General features: G+C 39.6%; 1 protein-coding gene across 2 annotated transcripts in view; it reads right to left on the reverse strand.

The window, feature by feature from the left end:
• Positions 1–10,635: 10,635 nt before the first annotated feature.
• NAA16 (N-alpha-acetyltransferase 16, NatA auxiliary subunit) overlaps positions 10,636–20,475 on the reverse strand; it is a 62,623-nt gene continuing 52,783 nt past the window's right edge. The window contains exons 13-20 of one of the 2 annotated variants that reach the window (XM_059839097.1): positions 20,032–20,156; positions 19,268–19,481; positions 17,349–17,542; positions 16,528–16,636; positions 15,923–16,021; positions 15,205–15,348; positions 12,683–12,780; positions 10,636–12,418 (exon numbers count right to left, since the gene is read on the reverse strand). In XM_059839097.1, coding sequence (XP_059695080.1) covers positions 12,218–12,418; positions 12,683–12,780; positions 15,205–15,348; positions 15,923–16,021; positions 16,528–16,636; positions 17,349–17,542; positions 19,268–19,481; positions 20,032–20,156 — 1,184 coding nt within the window. In that variant the 3' untranslated portion in view covers positions 10,636–12,217. Of the gene's footprint in view, positions 12,419–12,682; positions 12,781–15,204; positions 15,349–15,922; positions 16,022–16,527; positions 16,637–17,348; positions 17,543–19,267; positions 19,482–20,031; positions 20,161–20,475 lie in introns of both variants that reach the window. The other variant, XM_059839096.1, reaches the window with a different exon arrangement.

Genomic DNA, 20,475 nt, shown 5'->3' on the forward strand with positions numbered 1-20,475 from the left:
TGTTTTTCTTTCTGCTAATAAAAGTGTCTACAAACAATCCTTTTTAAAGACCACAGTGACACAGAGGGAAAGCAAGGTTAAAAAGTAGGGGACAAGGAGATACGAGGGCATGACGTCAATAGCACGAGCAGGATGAGAGACAATGGATGCAAGGCAGAAGGAGGAACTGTCGAGGACGTGACTAGGCACAGCTCACAGCCCTAAAAGACAAGGACCTGGCCCTGCAGCTGATGTCAAATCTCTTTTGCTCAATCACATAAGATCAACCCTACCTGTACCACATATCCCCAGCGAGCGCTGGTGCTTGGTCTATAGCACAACCTGGCTTAGGAGCAAAAGGTGCTTGAGGTTAGGCTTGAACCTGTCCATTTGCTGAGGAGTACAGGCTAAATAACCGAAGGGTGAAAGTCCTCCTGCGCCCTTCCTGTGGTTTCTCATAAAGATGGTCAAGCAATCTCACTGCCTTTTGGGATGGGGGCTGCGGTCACAAATATAGCGCACAAAGGAGGACGAAGCTGTAGGAGAACCCTGGCATTGCTTGGGGCCTTACTGCCAGAAAAGGGGAATGACCTGCCTCCTTCTCTCTTCTTGTGCTCCTGGCCTAGACCTTCTGCATGTCTTTTCTCATCTGCTGCTGAGCCAATTCAACACTTTTGAACAGCGGAAAACTAATAGAGAAAGAAAGGGAGTAATTTTTTGTTGAATTGAGTTGAATGGGCTCAGCTCAGGGAGCTGATAAAAGGAGAGTATAGTTAAGGGATAAAACCAACTGCTTCCCTGTAGTGATATAAGAATTTATCCCTGGCATTTTCTTTAAATTATTATCTTGCACTCAAAATCACTATTTTCAGAATAATTTCTGGGCATGCTGAAGAAATTATTATATAAACTTCCCTTCTTTACAGCCATGTGTTTGAGCAATCTTCTTTCCTTAAGACAACCTGGGCTTAAAACTACTTAGTTGTGTTTACTGCTCCACAGACTAATATCTTAACATTTCTTTCAGTAAATACTCATGTTTTCTCCTAAGCAGCCTAGATTCTGCTGAATACAACTGAGACAGCTGGTGAATTTCAGTTTTCCACATAAACCATTAGCTTATACAAGAGGAAACAAAGATTCACTTTGTGCTTATTGGTTCTATGTCATGGACTGTGTAGCCGTGCATATCCATAAATATTCTTGAAAGGCCCCAGCATGCTCCAGCTGAACTGGCTGCACTTTTGCCACAGATGCCAACAGGAAGAGCCCACATCTGGCAAAAGGAAGAAGTCACTTTTAAGTGCAGTGCCCTGAAACTCTGCAGGCTGACACGCCTGGCTGCTCATGCTTATGGGGAGAAACATCCAACACAGCTCCTAATGTAAACCTCAGCTACTGAATCCCTCTCATTTTCTAGGCAGCTGTCCAAGCCATATTTAAAGTGAATTTCTTCTTGCCCATTCGACACAGTGTCTCCAGATCCTCCTCAGCTGGTGACGCGATGTTTACAGTGGTTTCCTACTGCATTTTTAACCTCACAAACTTGTGAGCCACACAGCTATTTAAATCAACAAATCCTGCCTGGAAACACGCTTCAGGGAAAGGCTTTTAAAACAGGCACTTTGATATAGTCAAGGTGCCAGGCTCATGAAGCACTAGTTTTCTAAACAAAGCATGGAATAATTTGTGACACAACACATTGAGTTGCTACACCGAAGAGACTCCCAGAATGGGTTTAAAAAGGCATTGATGCTAGCGTGGCCCAGAGATGCCCACAGATCCATGAACAACTTCTGAGGCAGTCATGTAAAACAGAAAAAAAACCCCAAAACAGAATGAGAAATTAATTGGAAACTGGTTACAATTCACAGTACAGGTGCAGCACCATATGCACATACACAGAAACTGGAACTGCAGAAGGGGGAATTTGCAAATCTGAAATGGTTGAAAAGTTTTTGCCTAATGAATCATTTCTTTTCACCACTTCAAAGATCAAGAATAACCCAAAATATCAATTTTGTTGAGTAATACCATATTCCCACAGTTAAAACAAACATGTTGTGAAACCTACACCTGTCTTCTCATTGGTATTGATATTAGACAAAAGCCAGAGTGCCATATCCCTGCCCATGGAAGGAGCCTGGAGTTTTGAATATTTAATTTCCACAAGTCTTTTAATATTTATTAGTCTGTGAAAATAACAATTCTTTACATAAGTAACAATACCAACTTGTTAAAATGGATAATTTAAAACCTGTGAATGACAAACGACAGCCCATCATTGCCAAACTTCTAGTTGAAGGAAGCGGGGGAACCCAAAATGAAGACAGCTGTCAAACAGAAAAACGAAAACTGCCAGAGGATGAAAAAGCACAGGTGCCAGCCAGACTGACACACAGGGAAACCCAACTCCTTGGGCTGCAGAGCAGGAATAGATCAAACATCACCAGCATAACCTGTCTCCCTGTGCAGCACATCACAACCCTGCCCTCAGGATGCTCATTTGAAGGAGGCAGTGGTTGACACTCCAGCCTATTTTATCCTTCACGCTGCAAGTGAATTGCCTGTGTGAGTTGATTGCTAAACTTGTTCTGTAATGAGGAGAGCTGCTTAATTAAACCTTGTCAGAGACGAGCCAGAGATGAGCCATGCATTTTACATAGGCTGCCTAACTACCATCCAAGGTGTTTTGCTACTTTGGCTGCCAGCTGGGCTAAATAAAAGCCTATGACCTGTAGCTCAATCCACACCATCAGTGGGAAGAGTGAGTGACTTACAGCAATATATTAATCTTGAAAGATTGTCAAATAAAAAATCTTTTGCCAGAGGTCTTTCACAGGACTTTAATTCCTCTTCTCTCAACATGTTCTGTAGACCTTGAACTGGAACCTGGAGTTTTGACAGACTGATGCATTTCCTTTTGGTTTTCTCTCTGCCCTTGACTGTTGCACAGTGGATGCAAACTCATGGACCTGCTCACAGGCATTCACAGCTGTGGCCTTGTGAGCAAACCATACACCTTCCTGCTGAATTCTGCCAAAACCTAAACTCACTTTCTCTGGCCCACTATCCTTCTAGATTTTCTGCTTTTCAAATTAACCTCCTGAATGTGAACACAATACAGTCTGTGTCTCTGTCTTTCAGTAAGTAGAGGCAGAATCTCTTGGAGTTTTGAATGGATGTCTTTAAATAAATTAATGATGCTGAAGCATATTTGTGGCAGTTTGGATTTAATCACTATTGTTGTAGCTGGATTAAAAGTAATTTAAACTGATAAAGTAGATTTGTAACCTATATTGGCATCACTGGCATATAGAGTTAAATGTTGAGCATCTGTCCACAGTAAAGAGAATTGCAAAACCACTCAAGACTTTGAATGTTCTGGGTCAAGGGACTTTGGCTGAGCACTGCATGGGAAAGGGAGAGAAGCTCAGGTAAGGAGAGGGATGGTAGTGAGTAAATAAGACATAAGAAGTCTGTAGTCTTTTTCCTGCAGTGCAAAGGAGCCACCAGACAACAAGCAGAGAGAAGTGGACAAAAAGCCAAGAAAATGTAAGCAAAGGGACCACGGCAGTAAGCCAGGAGGGGGAGAGAGCCTGGCATTTGGAGTGCTGTGTGGCAATTAGAAGTGAAGAAATTGGCTCCATTCTGGCTCTGTTATCAGGAAAACAAGGCTGTGCACATATCCTTTGTAAGAGGAGGCTGAACACGAGACTCTGCACAAGGCTGAGTGGAGGAAAGGGTTTGCTCTTCTTCCATTAAGTCCTCCCTCATCCAAAAAGGTCCAGTAGCAGTAAATAGCCATTTTGAAGGGTAAGGTGGGGGAGGGGAAAAATAAAGGAAAAAGCATACTTACGAAAGCTAGGCAAGAAATTTATCTCCTGTGTTGGGCTGTGGGCTCAAGCTCAGGGCCAGCCACTTTCTCTACCTCTACCTGATGTTGCTGCCACCATACCATACATAAGGATCAGGAACTGGAGATGCTGAATTCTTTACTTTTCTGTCAGTTTTGCTTCAAAACCTTTTATGACTACCACTCCATCAAGAAACTTGTATTATTTCAAATACAAATGAAAAACAGTTGTTGTTTTCCACCTAGTTTGGCTCTGAATTGTTGATAAATTGAGGAGTTAAGATTGCTGGATACTGTGCTACTTTAGAAAAAAAAGGCAATTTTGTCCAAGGGAGAAGGAATGTTCTCTCAACAGTGAGTGATTACATACAAGAAAAAAAAAAAGGGAATTTAAGGCTTGAGAGGCCTTTATGAAAAATATCTGACACACAAACCACATTGGAAGCAAATTTAAAGCCTTGTGAAGCAAATATATAAGGGAAGTCTTATGTAATAAAACAATAGGTCATCTCTCCTAATTTGTCTCCTCCATTAGGAAAATAAAAGGTAGCAAATTTTTCTGGTAGATATATTTCACATCAGTGCTATTTGCTGTGACTAAAAATCACACATTTTGTATTTTTTCTGTTGTATTTCACACACTCACGCACACAGGGTCTGCTTGTCTCAGTCATCTGTTACTTCCTATCCAACACTGTTAGTGGACTCTGTGTTTCCCAAGCCTTAAATCTTGCCAGGAAATAGAGATTCTAAATAGATGCAATTAATAACTACAATGATAACAAAAAATACTTGTGGCCAAAATACCTAGCCAAAAAGATACTGATCACATCTAAAGGTATAAAAACTCTTCTTGCCAAAGAACTCAAATTAGATTTTCCTGGGAACACTGAATACCTTCTGGGTTTTGTGGTGGTTTTTGGTTTGTTTTTAAAAATGAACATGGGTTTCCATTTTGTTGTAACCACTTGTCCTTGTGTTATTAAACCAATATTTTGAGTTTTCCATGGTATATTGCACCAATCTCAAGGAAACTTATGTAACCACAAGAATAGGGGAAGTTAGGAATTGCAGGGGGTGCTGGGTATTGTTCCCAACCATCCCACTGAAGCAAGCTACCAAAACAGGCTGAAAAAATCAAGCCTTACTCTCCCTCCCATGCTCTGTTGTAGGCTGAAAGTCAGTAGGAGGCAAAGGGAGGAGCCAAGAGTGCTTGTTTGCTGAAGGTGTGTGGCTGCAGAGGTTAGAGCAGGAGAGGAGCTCTTCAATTATTTGTGTTGCAGTAGTGGCAGTCATAGCCCAGGACCCCCCTGAGTCAGTCCCCATACCAATGTGGAACAAAAGCAGCAACCCTGGAGCTTTGGTTAGCCAGTCACTCACGCCCCTTTAAGGCACAGGGATTTGCATGGAACAGTGTTTGAGTCCATTGGAGCCCCTCCTGTTACCAGTGCACAGGGGATTGTGTAGATGGGAAAAAAAGAATCAGTGTTACAGCCAGTGACCATGTACTGCATCCAGCCCTTTCCTCTGAGTGAGGCAACTGCGCTTCATTTCAGGAATAATTATTGAGCCCTGGGTATTTTCCCCATTTTTCTCAGCTTCAAATAATTTTTGTGACAAGCCATAGCAGAATCCTGCTTTCGTCAGAAATGGAAGTTAAGTAAACCATGCTCTAATTCTCCTAGCCAGAGGGAGGATCTGTGACAGCAACTTCTTCCATATGCCCATTTTCTATTTTCAACTCTTGTTTCATAAATAACAGGCTTTCAGAATTGCTCACTCCATACTGCCCAGCTCTACTAGCTGCACATCTACATCAGAGGACTTACATCCAAAACTGGAGCTCAGAGCATTTACCCAAGAGGGAGGCAGTTTAAAAAAATAAAAGAACATGAAACACCACTGCAAAGCAGAGGCTTTGCCACTGCAGACACTTAAAAACCACAGGTCTGCACATCCAGATTTGTCCTGCTGTGGCACTGACAAACATTTGTATTGTGCCATTGTATCCAGGGCTGCTTGGGCCTTAGGTCTTCCTGAAAGCAAATTCAAGGAGCACACACCTACCCAACACTTAGACAGCAGGGTGCCACGCTTGGCACTTGACACAGATGTGAGATGTGAGTTTCCTGTTATTAGAGCAAGATTACAAGCCCTCAGTGAGTAGGAGGAGACAAGAGAAGAAAAGAGGTGGTCACCAGAGGCAGAAGTAGCTTATGTTTTTTGGAGGATCTCTGCAGCCAATTTATATCATGGTAGGCCACGCACCTGGTCAAACCAGCACAGCCACTGCCCACTGTGGCCCTCGCTCCTCAGGGCTTCTGTCAACATGGTCAACGCTCATGAGAGGGTGCCTAATATCAAGAGCCAAATGCAGCAACAACTTTCCTCTGACCAGTTATTTGTTGCAGCCAGTTCCACAATGCCCCTGCCCCCCAGCCTGAGATGGCCAGGATTGTGAGAGGCTACCTGTGAAACCTGGTAGGGAGAGCCAGGCATGGTCATAGGAAACCCAGAAGGATCACAATTTCTTCTAGAAAAAACATACTTCCTTGAATGGAAGGCCATGTAAAAAATAGCCTGACACACCTATGTGTGGGCTGCTCATCAAATCCTTGATTAGCCATCGCTGTCTTTGCATTGTCTATCCATCTGTAATCAGTAGACAACCAACCCACATTTGCCAGGTAGGGTTTGTGCTAAGCTGTTGGCCTGAATCTGTTCACAGAAGTAAACAGCAAGGGCCAGAGCCAGAAGTGCAGAGAGAGACCGGAGAAATACAGCGGGGAGAACATAAAAAGCTTTTAGCAACAAATTGTCAGATAAGCTCAGGAAATCACATGGATATACATCTGTCAGCAAAATTTGTTACAGTCTAGGTGGCACTTCAGAAGCAAAAAGCAAATCAGCCTAAATTGAGATCTGCAATTTTCAGATCTCTGCAATAATTTAGATGTCTGGCATACTGAGGTGTCCATAGCTTTGCACTGGATATAGGGGTGCCCCTATATACCACAGAGCTGTCCAGCCTTCTGATTTTTTATGAATTCATTGCCTGTTAAACCAGAAAGACTTCAGTGAAAGTGTAAGCTCCCGAAGAGAAGATGGACTACATCTGTTGATATCACTACAGGGCTGTTGGTTTTTCATTACATGTTCCCTGGAGAATCACCTTATGGGTCCTTCAGCGTTCACAAATGACACAGCTGAGCACAGTGGTCCTGAGCAGGGCAGAACAGCAAGGGACTACTGACATTCTTATGCCACTTTGGAGATGGATGCTCTGCAATGCCTGAGCTAATCACCAGTGCACAGCTTACCACCTGGAGCAGCCCTCCAACCCCTGAACAAACTAATCATGCTCTCTCTTACAGATCCCCAAAAAAATTTATCCATGGCAAATCTAATGGCTTCATCCCAGGGGTCTGAATTTCCCTGGACAGGTATTTAGACACACAGGGAATATGTTGCTAATAGAAAAGTTCCTCCAACTTCAGGAACTCTCAGAGCTCATTTTAAATACAATCAAATGCATGGATTAGCTAACATTTGATTAAATGTCTCCAGTGACAGTTAACAGACTCCTTTGGTGCTTGATGCCTTTTGTGGATTCCTGGATGTCTCTTGCACTACTGTTTACAGAGCCTGGCCTCAGGCAGGTAAAGTTTTCTTGCATTTACAGAGAGGCTTTATGACAGTTTACTACCTGTGGAATAAACCCTTGTCTCAAAATAGGAGCTCTCTGGACTAGGCACTGCATGGGGAAGACGAACACAGTTCCTGCTCTGGTCCTTGCCTACTCCCTTCCATGTTGCTTTAAATATGAGCATTTATTATATGAAATCAGTTCTAAAACTACCATGTATTAGTTCTTCCATCTTACTGCATACCTAAAATACATCTAGGAACCTCTCAAAACCTGAGCCTGCTCCTAAGTGCAAACAGCACGTTCTCAAATACTTTGTCTAGACTTGAAATATGTTCAAGCAGCAAGGCCCAAGTGGGGAACAGACAACGTGTTTAGTTCATGATAAATTAACTGGAATGAAGGCTAATCTTCAAGGCTGACACGTTCTGCCTCTCTTCAACAGCCTGAAGGGAGGAATGGAGTTGAGTGAAACTTTTTGTACAGGACATGGGATTTCGCAAAAAAGCCGATCCGATCATCTGTGGGCTCTCTATTTTCCCAAAATGTCTGTTCTCCAATGCTTTGAAATAAGTCCAACCAACTGCGCTCTCGAGATCCCCACATCAATGCCTACAGACAGCTAGGTTATACAAACACGAGTCTAATTCAGATTTTGAAGCACATACAGAACAACAACCTCTCGCCAATGCCTGAAAGGAGGAAAAATTATAAGCATTTTCCTACACACTTACTACAAAACATCAACTACAAGACTTCAGCGTTTTGTTACTATGAAAACATTCTGGATGCAAGGCTTCCCTCTAGTGGAAAATCCACGAACTTTTCATTAGGAGCTGCAGTTAAGGCATGGAAAAACAAATGTCATAAGTACATATAATGTTGCTGCTGAAACAGCAAGTGGCAAGTGCATTCACACATGCCAACACGATTATGTTTCAACCTTCTGTGTCACACTACACTTGACCTCTTCCTATGTGCTACAGCTGCAGAGATGTGAGAAACCACCCCTTTCACCTTAATTGCCAGTTCAGGACTAAATGTTTGCTATCTATACATGCATCAGGTCAGGATTTTCCATTAGGGCCTGGGTTTTGGAACAAGCTTATTTTCTATGATGAGAAGTTTGTCAGCCTTGGGGTATGCCTGCCGGTCTGTGGGAACAGGAGAAGGAAGGAGGCTGTACTGTGTGAGATGGCAGAACCCTGTGTGAGATTAGATTAGATGCTGAGTCAATGAGTTCTCTTGACATTTACGCTGCTAACACAATTTGGTTGGTGCAGGGATCAGCAACAGGAATTTTAGAAAAGCCACTACAAACCAACTCAAAACAAAAGGCTTTCAAAGATCCAGAAAACAAGACAGATGAGTAAATGAATGTACTGTAATAGCAATCATAATCAAGGCATCTATAGCTTCACATCCAGACTGTGAAGGAAATTTGAAGGTGTTGCTAAGACTGGTAAAGAGCAAATGAAGCCTAATTAACCTATGTAGCAAGAGACCACAGAACACTTCACACAGTCATAGGACTGCAGAACATCTGCTGGGGGTGGGCAGCAAACCTAAGGTCGAGTCAGAATTGTGCCCAAGCCTTGTTGCACATGTATCCCAGTAGTGTTAGTCCTACATTCCTCATTATGTATTCAGGAAGTACTGCCTGCTACTCCTGTTGTTCTCAGCTCCTCCTTATGTGGTTTTACAGACCCTAAGGAAGGGCACAGCCACAGCAAATCCAGACTAAAAGGCCAAGCCAGATAGGCAGCTTCTTGCACCACAGGTGTAACACTTTTGATACCTTGCTAGTCAGCATGGATAAATCCTGAGCCATGCTAGCTCACAGTGCTGGCACAGTGTCCCAAGCAGCAGCAGTGCCTGCACTGCATCGAATGAGGAGCTGCTCTGCTTCAGAGCACTGCTGCCATACCTCCCCTGCACTGGGTTCTAGCCAGATGAGTCTGATGAACTCATTAACCACCAGAAATCAAAGCAGTCAAAACCTAAAATATCTCTATCAGTTCAGGCTGCTCAATTTAGCCAATCTCTCTGAACGATCTAATGCTGCCAGGCTTGTTTAGATAAACAAAGTCCTGCATTCTGCCAGCAGCCTTGTGCTGCATTTGTGTATTTTCCTTCTATGTGCCTGGACACCTTAAGGTGTTGGGGTACATAGCACACCCTGCCAATCTGCAACAAAGATGAAATTTGGAGGAGATCAGACTGCCAAGCATTTGTTACCCAAGAAGTTCACACCTGCAATGACAGCCCTGAGGAAAACTCAGCAGACTGCATGCCTCCAGCAGTTCTAAGAGAAAACCAAATCACTCACTGCATGACAGAAGACTCAGTTTCCAGAATTAAGTTCCTACAACTCTTAGCCTAGATATGAAAACTATTCATCAACATTATCAAGGAATCCACTGCTGAAGAGGGGCCCTGGGTGTTTTTGTTGAGGTCTGACTTCAAATATCAAGCTAAACAGCAGTCCTGGATAAGCAGTCCTATCTAGAGTGACACAGCCTTCTTTTTGAAGGCCTGAATTAAATCTCTAGCAAGGTAAGTAGTATCACTAAAAAAAGAAGACATTGTATCACTTCATATCTTTACCATATGGTGCAAGTGGTTCTCAGGTGCTGCTGAGTCAAAACAATTCCATTATGGTCCACCTTTCCCTGCCTAAGATGTCTTTGAGCTAGGTGTTCCACGGCAAACCTCATCACTACTTCTCAGTGTTACTATCACAGAATCACAGAATGGTTTGGGTTGGAAGGGACCTTAAACACTGCCTGGCTCCAACCCCACTGCCATGGGCAGGGACACCTTCCCTTAGACCAGGCTGCTCAGAACTCCATCCAACCTGGCCTGGAACACTGCCAGGGATGGGGCATCCACAGCTTCTCTGAAGTTCAAGTGTCTCACCATCCTCACAGGAAAGAATTTCTCCCTGCTATCTGATCTAAATCTACTGATTGCAGTCTGAAGCCATTACTATTTATAGATACACATCTCAATCTGCTAAATAGTCATTTTTTTCATAGCTACTTTCATTGGTTTAATGTTAACTCTGTATGCCCCAACTCAACAGAAAATAATGAGAATGATGGGTTAAAGTTTGATGTCCATAAGCAAGCAAAAATTCCAAACCAAAGGCAAATGTGTACAAAATAATTTATTACAGCATAACATATGTTGGCAATATTTTACAGTGAATTTTCCATTCAACATTTTTTTTTAATCTAAACAGATGACACACAAAGGAGAATTTTAATTAGAACAGTTTATTTGTCTTAATAAAATCCCCTCTTCATGAACTGGTATTTGCCTTTGAGGGGCTAGTTAATATTACTGAAATTATTTACACTGCAGTGAAATAAAAACAAACCGAGATTGAATAATTCCATTACGGTTTCCAGAAATTTTCTGTACAAGCCACAGTATAATTATGTTTTGATAGCAGTCTTTATAGAATGTAAAGCTGTCATGTGATATGTAGCCATTTTGTCTAGCAATGCTATGCTTTAAATAGGTATACTAGATTTAAACTTCCATTTTGATGTGTTGTATATTTAATAGTTAATGCACCAGAATACAAAGTAAGAAAAAGGTTCATTATGATTTGTAGTCAGCCTCTTTGTGCTCCCTTAAACAGTTTTAAAATGTAAAACATATTTCTCTGTTTTGCCTTTCAGCACCTACAGCAATAGCATTTAGGTAGGAGAAATTCTGGAGTATTGGCCATAATACCTAAGTAGACAACTAAGACTTTTAATGGAGGTAATACAGCACACCCACCAGTGAGTTTTATGATGCAGAGAAAAACTGTATTCCCCATTACTGTACCTTCTGCACTTGCACAAAATTGGAGCAGCTTTTTCATCCTAAGTGTCAATAGGTGAACAAATGCGGAGAAACCAGAAGGAAGAAGAGGAAAAGGGAGATGGAACAAAGGACAAACAACAGTATTCAAATTCATTATGTCTTCTCAGGGAATTGCTTCAGGACATTAAAACTTTAAAATGTTAAACTGACAATAAAACTAAGGAAACGATAGCTATGGAACACAAGATAGAGGGAATAGTTTTCAAAAAGCCTTAGATATTTGTTGGTTTGGGTTTTTTTACACAAACCTAATCTTCATATCTGTCAACACTGGTTCCATATAAGACACACACCTGACAAAAACATGCAACCCCCCCCAATGTTGCTGTGCTTCAAAAGAAACCAAACTGACCAAAGATTAAAAAAGAAATCCAACCAAAACAACCCAGAAAAAAAACCCCTAAAGAACAGTAAAGACAAAGAGGGCAATCCAAGCAGCACTTCAGTCTTAATCTGCTAAAAACTCTCAAATGATAATTTATTAACAAGATATGTTCACATATATCTGCATATGTAACAACACTTAAGTGAAAGCAGTCTTTAATATCCATATTATTGTGAGGAAGGGCTGATGAATTATTAAAAGACTTAAACCTGTACAAGTATAAACATGAAAAATGCTGATTAAAGATGTTTACATAAATATTGGCAGTTTTCATTGGGAGGAAAAAACCCTAATAGCATACTCCATTTAACTATCCAAATATTTTGTTTTAGATACCTGTTAAAGATATTAAAATACAACCTGGAAAAGTAACCCTGATCTGTATCCAGCCAGCATGTAATGAGAGTCAGAGTTTCATATACATGTGTGCATGTAGGTATACACACACACACAGGGGCTTGCACACACTACTTCAGATTTCATTGGACAGCAAATCATGGTTAATGGCTGTGTGATTCACAGATGCAATGCTGCTGTTGTCTTCGTTTGTGGCAGGCATGAAGGCAGACGTAAAAGGGAACAGTTTATGACATGCTGCTTGATATTCTTCACATTGAGCATGGCAGCTTCCAAAACTGCCATCAAGCAACGCCTCAAAAACCTTTGTCAATGTCTAAAGAAACAAAAGCATCAGTTAATAAATGCAATTCAAAATTGTTTTATTTTAAAGGGCACATATTGTTAAATAACAATAGTTAGAGCAAACAGGTTTCTCTATTGGTATTTATGCATCTTTTCCTTACAGGAAAAATTTGAAACCTTGTTCTTTCAAGTAATCATTTATCATGGTAAATGAAGCATGCACATTATCCTGCATTAAATTATACACTATTTAAGATCCTACACAGTTGGAGGCTTTAGATACTGTATCTTTTACCTTCACATTTTTGTCTCTCATGTTTTTATCCAATCTAGTTGCAACAGCAATTGCTTTCTCTTGTCTTGATTTGTCCAGGAAATACATCATCTTTGCACCTTATTACAAGACAAAACCCACAATGTTTAGTTTTCCTAAATACCATGCAACATATATAGACAAACAGAACCTGAAAACTTACACATAAATGTGAATTAGACTTCTTATAAGTTTTAATAAACTATATCTTCCTCTTTGATTCGCAACTGAAAAATAATGAAACTAAAACCATTTTGAAATTTATTAGAAGCATAAGGATTGAGTAATACAGGAGACCTGTTCCTGCAAAAGTGACATGCCTCACTTAACTGACAGGTCTTCAGTAGAGAAAAAGATCACAGAGTACATTGATGAGAAGCCCTTCAAATCAGGCTAAATGAAATCCATCCAACAAATGCAGGAGTGAGCAATTCTCGGAGACACACTGAATTCTCTTTACAAGTACTGGAGCTAAGTGAACAGCTGTTACTAAACAACCGTGGAATGTGGTCCAGTAAAAGTTCAGGCCAGTCCACATGGCAGAACACAGGGCCGTGGCTGCTCACCTGGAGCTAAGGGCACAGCTCAGGTACAAGCAAAGTGCTTGGTGCTTCACCTAGACCAGACTACATTGGTGGAAAGGAAAACACTGCATTGTGGAACTACACAGCTTCTCAGACCACAGTTTACCAAAACTGGCCTGGGCATCTCTGCAAAATTCTGCTCCTTGTGTCATAGCTGCCTTGATTTAAAATATCATGTTAATGAATGTGTTGGCATTTCATGTATTTTCCTTTGCCCAAGTACTAACTCCAGACCCACTCCACTATGTAATCTACTGCAAAAACCAAAAAGCTTAATCAAAAGTTAAAACCCCACCTTCTGGATGTTTTGTCTGTCTTTTGGTTTTGCGCAGCTTGTTTCCCCAATTATTCGTTTTCCCAATTAAATAAAGTTTCCTAGTTCTTACTGCTTTTTGTAGGCTGAAGAAAAACAATTGCTAGACTCAATGCAGAGCCATTATTGCCCATAACACTTATATTAGCCTAGTTACTCTTGTCTAAAGTTAGGGAGGCTATGGTACAAAAATTGGAAAGCGGTTAGAAGTCTGCTTACAGTTTTTTTGCTAATAATTTTATGCTGAGAAAAGCACTCATTTGTGCTCTCAGACTTACGCTTTAGGTCTTCCAGATCTTCATATCTGCAAACTTGAATTAAAGATAACTGTTCAAGAAGCTTAAAAATTGTAGAGTAGGTGGGTAAACTGCCTCAAACCTGTTCCAGCATGAACAGAAGACTGACACACAGCTGAAGTCCTAAAGCTACCAAAACCCTAGCCAGTGACTGTAGGGTTTTCCATAACACTGGAGGATCAGAAGATAAGACCTGTAAAGCAGCCAGGGAGATGCTCAACAGTCACAAGAGTGGAAAAACACATCCCTAAGAATTCGGAGCAATTGACTGCTGAAATATCAGTACCTGCCTTGCCAAAACTTGAGCCTGCTTGTAGGAAAGAGGTATAAGTATTTCTCTAAAAATGCTGTCCTGAACCATAGATCTTATAGAAGCCAATGGAAGTTGGTGGTATTCTACCTAACCTTCCTTTAGAGCGATGGGCAATCCTCTGGAGCTCACTTCTTCCAGTTATTCTGGACAGACCCTGGGTCACTTTTAAAGACCAGGTGAGGTTAGCACTAAGTACTTGAAGTGCCTGATAAAACTACACTTACTTCTGTTTCTCAACTGCTGGAAATGCATTTTATTTTCTCTATCAGCTTATCAAGTCACATCAATATTCCAAAACTTTCTGTAATCATTCAATTCCAATTTCCTTTGACTTAGCTCCAGCAGCTACTTGTGGCTCTTCAATATAAACAGTGTCTGAGTGTCAGATTTCAGCATTTTCACTGCTGACCATGAAGCAGAAAAGCAAAGGCTGCATGACAAGTTCATCATGGTACTTTTATTGATGCTGTTGCTACATGATAAAGTTATGAGTAGGAACAGAGAGACATTCCAGCTGAAAAGAAAATAGGGAAAAGCACTTGCTAATGGATATGGCATTTTGTTTTATATTTTTTAATACTTAAAAAAAAAAGCCATAACAGGAAGAACGAAAGTGCTTCAAAACTTGAGCATCTATAGTGGTTTGACTGCACTTTTTGAAGGTAAGGAGCAAATTTCTTATCCATCTAATAAAAAAGTGAAGTACATTTTTAAAAACTGGTACACGCAGACAGAAATGCCACCCCACACACACACATAAACATGTAATTTTACATCTCCTTAGAATTTATATACGAATTCATAGAATGGTTTGAATTTGAAGGAACCTTAAAGATCATCTAGTCCCACATGCCCTGCCATTCCCAGGGCCACCTTACACACTGGACCAGGATGCACTAAGCCCCATCCAACCTGCCCTTGCAGACTGCAGATAAAGATTCTGGTTTTACATCACTTAAATCATCTCCTTTTCAAGAGCATGAAAAAGTTAGACAAACCTGACAGTTGGTGCTGAATGGAGGTAGCATTGTGTTTGAGAAATTCTTCATTAAAACTCTCCAGGTTTTTATTAACAAAGATTTTCTGCATTTCTTGAGTTAGGACCTTGCTCACAATTTCTGGGAGGTTACTATGGTCAGACACTAGAAGAGGGAAGGCAAGGGGGAGAGAAGCAAAAAAAAATGCCATTTAAACAACTGTAGAAAACACTGAAACCACACACATCAGTGCTACAAGTCCCAGTTTTAGACTTTGTGCACAGAAACACAAATTTCAGATCAAAACGTGTCAACACAAACACTGCTGATGCATTTACAGAGGAAACTTTCATAAAGGGTGCTCTGTCACGCAAACTTTCTATTACAAGTTCACCACACAAACTGTTTCGGTCAGAATCATTCTCCTGTATCTGCCACTTATTTTCTTAAATCTTAAAGTTTTCCAGGATCCTTAGAACACTCATTTTTCTGTGAAATCTAGCCAAAATGAGTTGTTGGGTCCACCTGGTGGATTAATGGAGGAAGGTATAATACATACACAGTACGTATGTGTAGCACAGCCTATGTTTTCTTTGGTATTGCCATGTAAAAAAACCCTATTTGTTTTTATTTTTCTTTGTTTGTGTTTCAAGAGTACACATCACAAAAATATGTAATTATGTACTTGCAAAATGTAACTTCTTGTATCTTTATAATGACATATTTCCTACACACATACCAGCTTTAGAGAATTTAATCAAGCACTCATGTAGCCATGGGTTATTCCTGTTGATAGCAAAAGCTCTTTTGACAGATTGTAACATTAACAGAAACTTTCCTGCGGGAAGGAGAAAAAAATATTAGGAAACCAAGATTAAGAATACAGAACATTTTCTCTTCATCATCAATTACTGGTCTCTTTAGCAAATCTAGTACAAATACTAGAAACGTCAGTATCCACACAGAATTAGAAAGGAAGCTTATTTTCCCATTCAAATTGCTTAATAAAACAGAAGTTCTTGCTGCTCCAACTCTGGCAACACTGCACAGATGTTACCAACTATTTAGCTTTGGTCTCCTCTAGATAATTAAAGATCACACCACAAATACCATACCACAGTATTTAAGAGTATATACCACAATATAATCCACTATTACGGCTTTTTTTTGTTGAAGGGTGACTAAACAAAAATGCTATTTACTCTATTATTATTGGGTATGATGCACACCTCAGCTTCAGTCAGGTAAGTATTTCAGATCATTTTCCACTACACTTGGATAACACAGGCTGAACTGAAGGATTAAAATTTTGTAAAGCAAAAATAAAATTAAGCAGTACTTTACCTTTTCTAAAGTATATTTCAAATGCTAGTAAGTGTGTTTCTATATCATCTCCAATTAGATTCTTAAGTGGTATAAGGAACTTAATGGCTTCTTCTAATGGATTTTCTACCTGTTTTAATAAAGGAACAATGAAAATTATGGCTTAAAATAAACATCAAATAAAACCCACCAATAGTTTCTGTTATTCAAAGCATTTAAATCATCAGAGGCCAAAGGTGAACTGAAGCTAGCTTTCTGAATTAAACTGTACCATAAAAAAATCTTGCTGTTGAAATAAAAGTGTTTCACCACTTCATGTTGACAAAGACAACGTCACTGCTAACTCTGGCACTGCTTGTGCACGCAGTGCTGTAATTTAGCACTTAAGAAACTATTAAATACAACAATCTTAGACAACAAGTGGGAAGTATACTGTGATAATGGAGGTAGTACTTCATGCATAGCAAAATACTGGCTCACGCCTCCAAACTCTGCAAATTGCAATAATTTTTTACTTGTTCCTCTACTGTATGAAAAGCAGATTTCTTCAAGCAAAATGCAAATTTTTGTTCAGTATCTATTTTAATGAAGTATGACCTTCTGCCTACTGAAAAAAACCCCTGAAATCTAAGGAAAGTAACAATATTAATGTAGAGCTTGGATTTATTGAGGAAAAATACTTCTCTTTAGTGTAAAAAGAGATGGACTACAAAAAAGTATCTCTGCACGCAAAAATGATTTTATAAAAACACCTAGATTCTTTTAGGAGACTCTGATAGGAAACCCATATTATAGGCTTTTTATGATTATCATGAGAGTTTAATAAGAAAGACCATGCTAACCCTTTCCAGTTTTTCAGGAACCAGCTCTTCCCTGGGTCCACTAGTTTCCTCCTCCTCTTCATCTCTCTTTTTCTTTTGATTTTTTTGCTGTCGTTCTCTTTCTGCATGCTTTCTTTCTTCTTCAAGTTTTGCTTTCTTCTGTGCTCTTCTTTGCTTACTAAGCATTTTCTTCAATTCTTTGGCTGAGAGATTTTCTACAGATTAAAGTAACAAACAACACTCAAAGTATTTAATTCAAAACCTTATTTGTCTCAAACAACTCAGGTCATTATGCTTCTCCCCATCTCAATATGGCAAACTTTTAAGTGATTTCCATAACTACTAACAGTCACGAGAGTATCACCACAACACAGGCCAACACTGCTGCTGGATTACTATTTACAGCCTAACACAACACTTGATCTTGCATATTTTCTCTTACATGGCTGTTACAGAAACCTCAGTGATTTCAAAGGTTAGCTACATAAAGTTGTTACATCTGTCACAGGTTTTACCTTAGAAAATTAACAATGGTAATACTAAGCTCTCGTTTGACTGCATTTAGAAGCAAGCAACTCAGCTTGCTTCTAAATGCCACCTAGAAACATCCAGATGATTTGCACTCCATCTGACAACATGCTAAACTTGCTGTTTTCCATTAAAGTGTCCGACTAATATTCAGCCATGATAACTGCACTGATTCCATGCAAATGCCATGGGATAACTAAAGGGAAATGATCAGTTTAGCCAGAATAACACTGCAGCTACCAGTCTATTTACTGTGGTGTTTCACTGAGAATAGAATTTTTGCTAAATGTGGCAAGGCACAGAAAAATGGGCTCCCAAGGGACTAACACATCTTTTTTGAGGCTAGGGCAGAATGATCTCCCTGCCTGGGTCATCCCTATTCTGACGCAAGGAAGCAAGTGTTCTTTTTACCCCATCCACACAGTGCTGCCTTCTCCCACAGATAAGCCTACTGGATCCCTGAGCAGCAGGCAAATGAACTAACATGACTTCTTAGACACCACCCACCTTTATGATACATTGCTATCCTCTGTGACAGATCCTCTGCCACACACTATTCTTACAGTATATACAGAAACAAAGTCGGAGAGAAAAAGGTGCAAGTTCAACTATTCAAATATACCTCTTCATTATCCATAGGCAGGTATAGAAAAACTTATTCACCTCTGAATAAAGGTAAGATTTTATCTGCAATTAAATGGCATTTTTAGTTTAACTTCCCTTTTTCCCCATGTCAAATATTTTACCCTTTGCAAAAAGCCAGACATGAATTTCACTGCTTTAGACAACAGCCACTGCAACGCTGATAGTAACTGCAATTCCACTACAGGAGAAGCAACTATTTATCCTAAAGTAAAAAAAATCTTAAATAATCTGCCATTGAATCCTCAGATTTCCAAACTGTCCATTTAATACTAGTTTTAAATAATATTCTAAATGTATTAATATTGCTAACACATTTACCCATTTATTCTTTGGTCCTCAAGTTGTATGAGAAGTGGTAAAACTTAATGCAGTAGTAACTAGTATTACCATGCAATGAATTAAATACATGAGACCAAAATCAAATTCTTATAATTCAGAGTGCTTTTTCACAAAATTTATAAATTTCTCCATAATTTATTTGTTAATAATATTTATCTAATAGCTGAACTGAATCTGATTTTAATGCTCTGAAACGTCACTCCTCCCCAAGTACTCCAAAACTACAGCTAGGTGCATTCATGTTCTAATTCTACAAAGTATTGAGATGTGAACAGAGAGAACTGTAGCCTGTTACCTATGATCTCTTTTCAGTTATTGTGAAAGACAAGAGGAAAAACTCGTGTTCTATTTCCTCTGTGACATGTAACTTACTTAGCTTAAGCTTTTACATGTGTCAGACATATGAACCTTCATTAAAGTGTAGATACCTGAATTCACTTCTTGCTCTTTGCTTTCATTGGTAAGAGGATTATCATGGAGCTTCAAGTAAATTTCAATTGCTGATCGGGCAGCCTTGAAGTAGAAGGCATGTTTCCTGAGCACATCTTCTAATCTCAGAAGGTCTACATAGGCACGCAGAGTCATCTTTCTCATGCAGTACGTGTGGAAGTCAAATTGATCATCTGTTATCTCAAAAAAATGCTTAAAAAAAAAAAAAAACACACTCATATACACATCCTTTACTTTATTACTTTAGTCTACTTTTTATTAGAGACAGGTGAATAAAGTTACAATTGATATTATTTATAGACAATATTTAACAAGTATAGACATGTCCTTGTAATACTGACGGTTCAAGAGAATGTATTGGTAGGGAAAAATCTCAGTTAACAAAGCCTATAATGTGATTATGCAAAGACTTAGGCACTCTAAAAGCCAACTGAAATGTGACTATTCTGATTAGAAACAATTGTTAAAAGTCAGCATAAAGTTAATGCAGGAATAGCTGCATAGAAGATATGGTATTTTATATTGAAACCTTTTCACTTCAGTAATAAGTCTTTCACAGAATAGCTAGAGAAGACATCTGTTACAAAAAAATCATCAAGTATTAACCTGTTGTTAAAAGCCATTATACTAGAAGTTTTACGTGCTTCTGGCATATAAAACTGTGCTGATTATGTTAACAAATATCTTCATTTGTGTATGAGAAGTACTGGGGAAGCAGTGGGTGGTGTTTGCACCTACTTACCCTTTCTACTTCGTGACATTTTTTCAAGGCATCACCATACTTCCCCAGCCTTTGGTAAGCCGCGGCACATTCTGTCTGGAACCACATGCACTGCATCTCGTTAAGGTTCTCCATAGCGGAAGTTCCTTCCTGAAATAAGAGTCATCATCAGGTTTTGCTACTGTAATTTACCAGCTGCATCTTTCAACTGTGTCTGGTTTCAGGCCATCAGGAGCAAACAATCAATCCTTCAACGCACTTGAAATATAACAGGACATGAACACCCAGTGTTCAAGTGAGAATAACACTTGAGATATTCTATGCTCCCCCAGATATAAAGTAATAGATTGAAATGATTTAAAAACCCCAATTACCTAAAGATTAACATCTCATTAGGTTTTTAAGATAGCTCATGCTTGTATACACAGTCTCACTTTTACAATTTAGGGGCACAAAATAACATTA

The sequence above is a fragment of the Haemorhous mexicanus genome, chromosome 2 (assembly GCF_027477595.1).
Source record: "Haemorhous mexicanus isolate bHaeMex1 chromosome 2, bHaeMex1.pri, whole genome shotgun sequence".
Classification (NCBI taxonomy): domain Eukaryota; kingdom Metazoa; phylum Chordata; class Aves; order Passeriformes; family Fringillidae; genus Haemorhous; species Haemorhous mexicanus.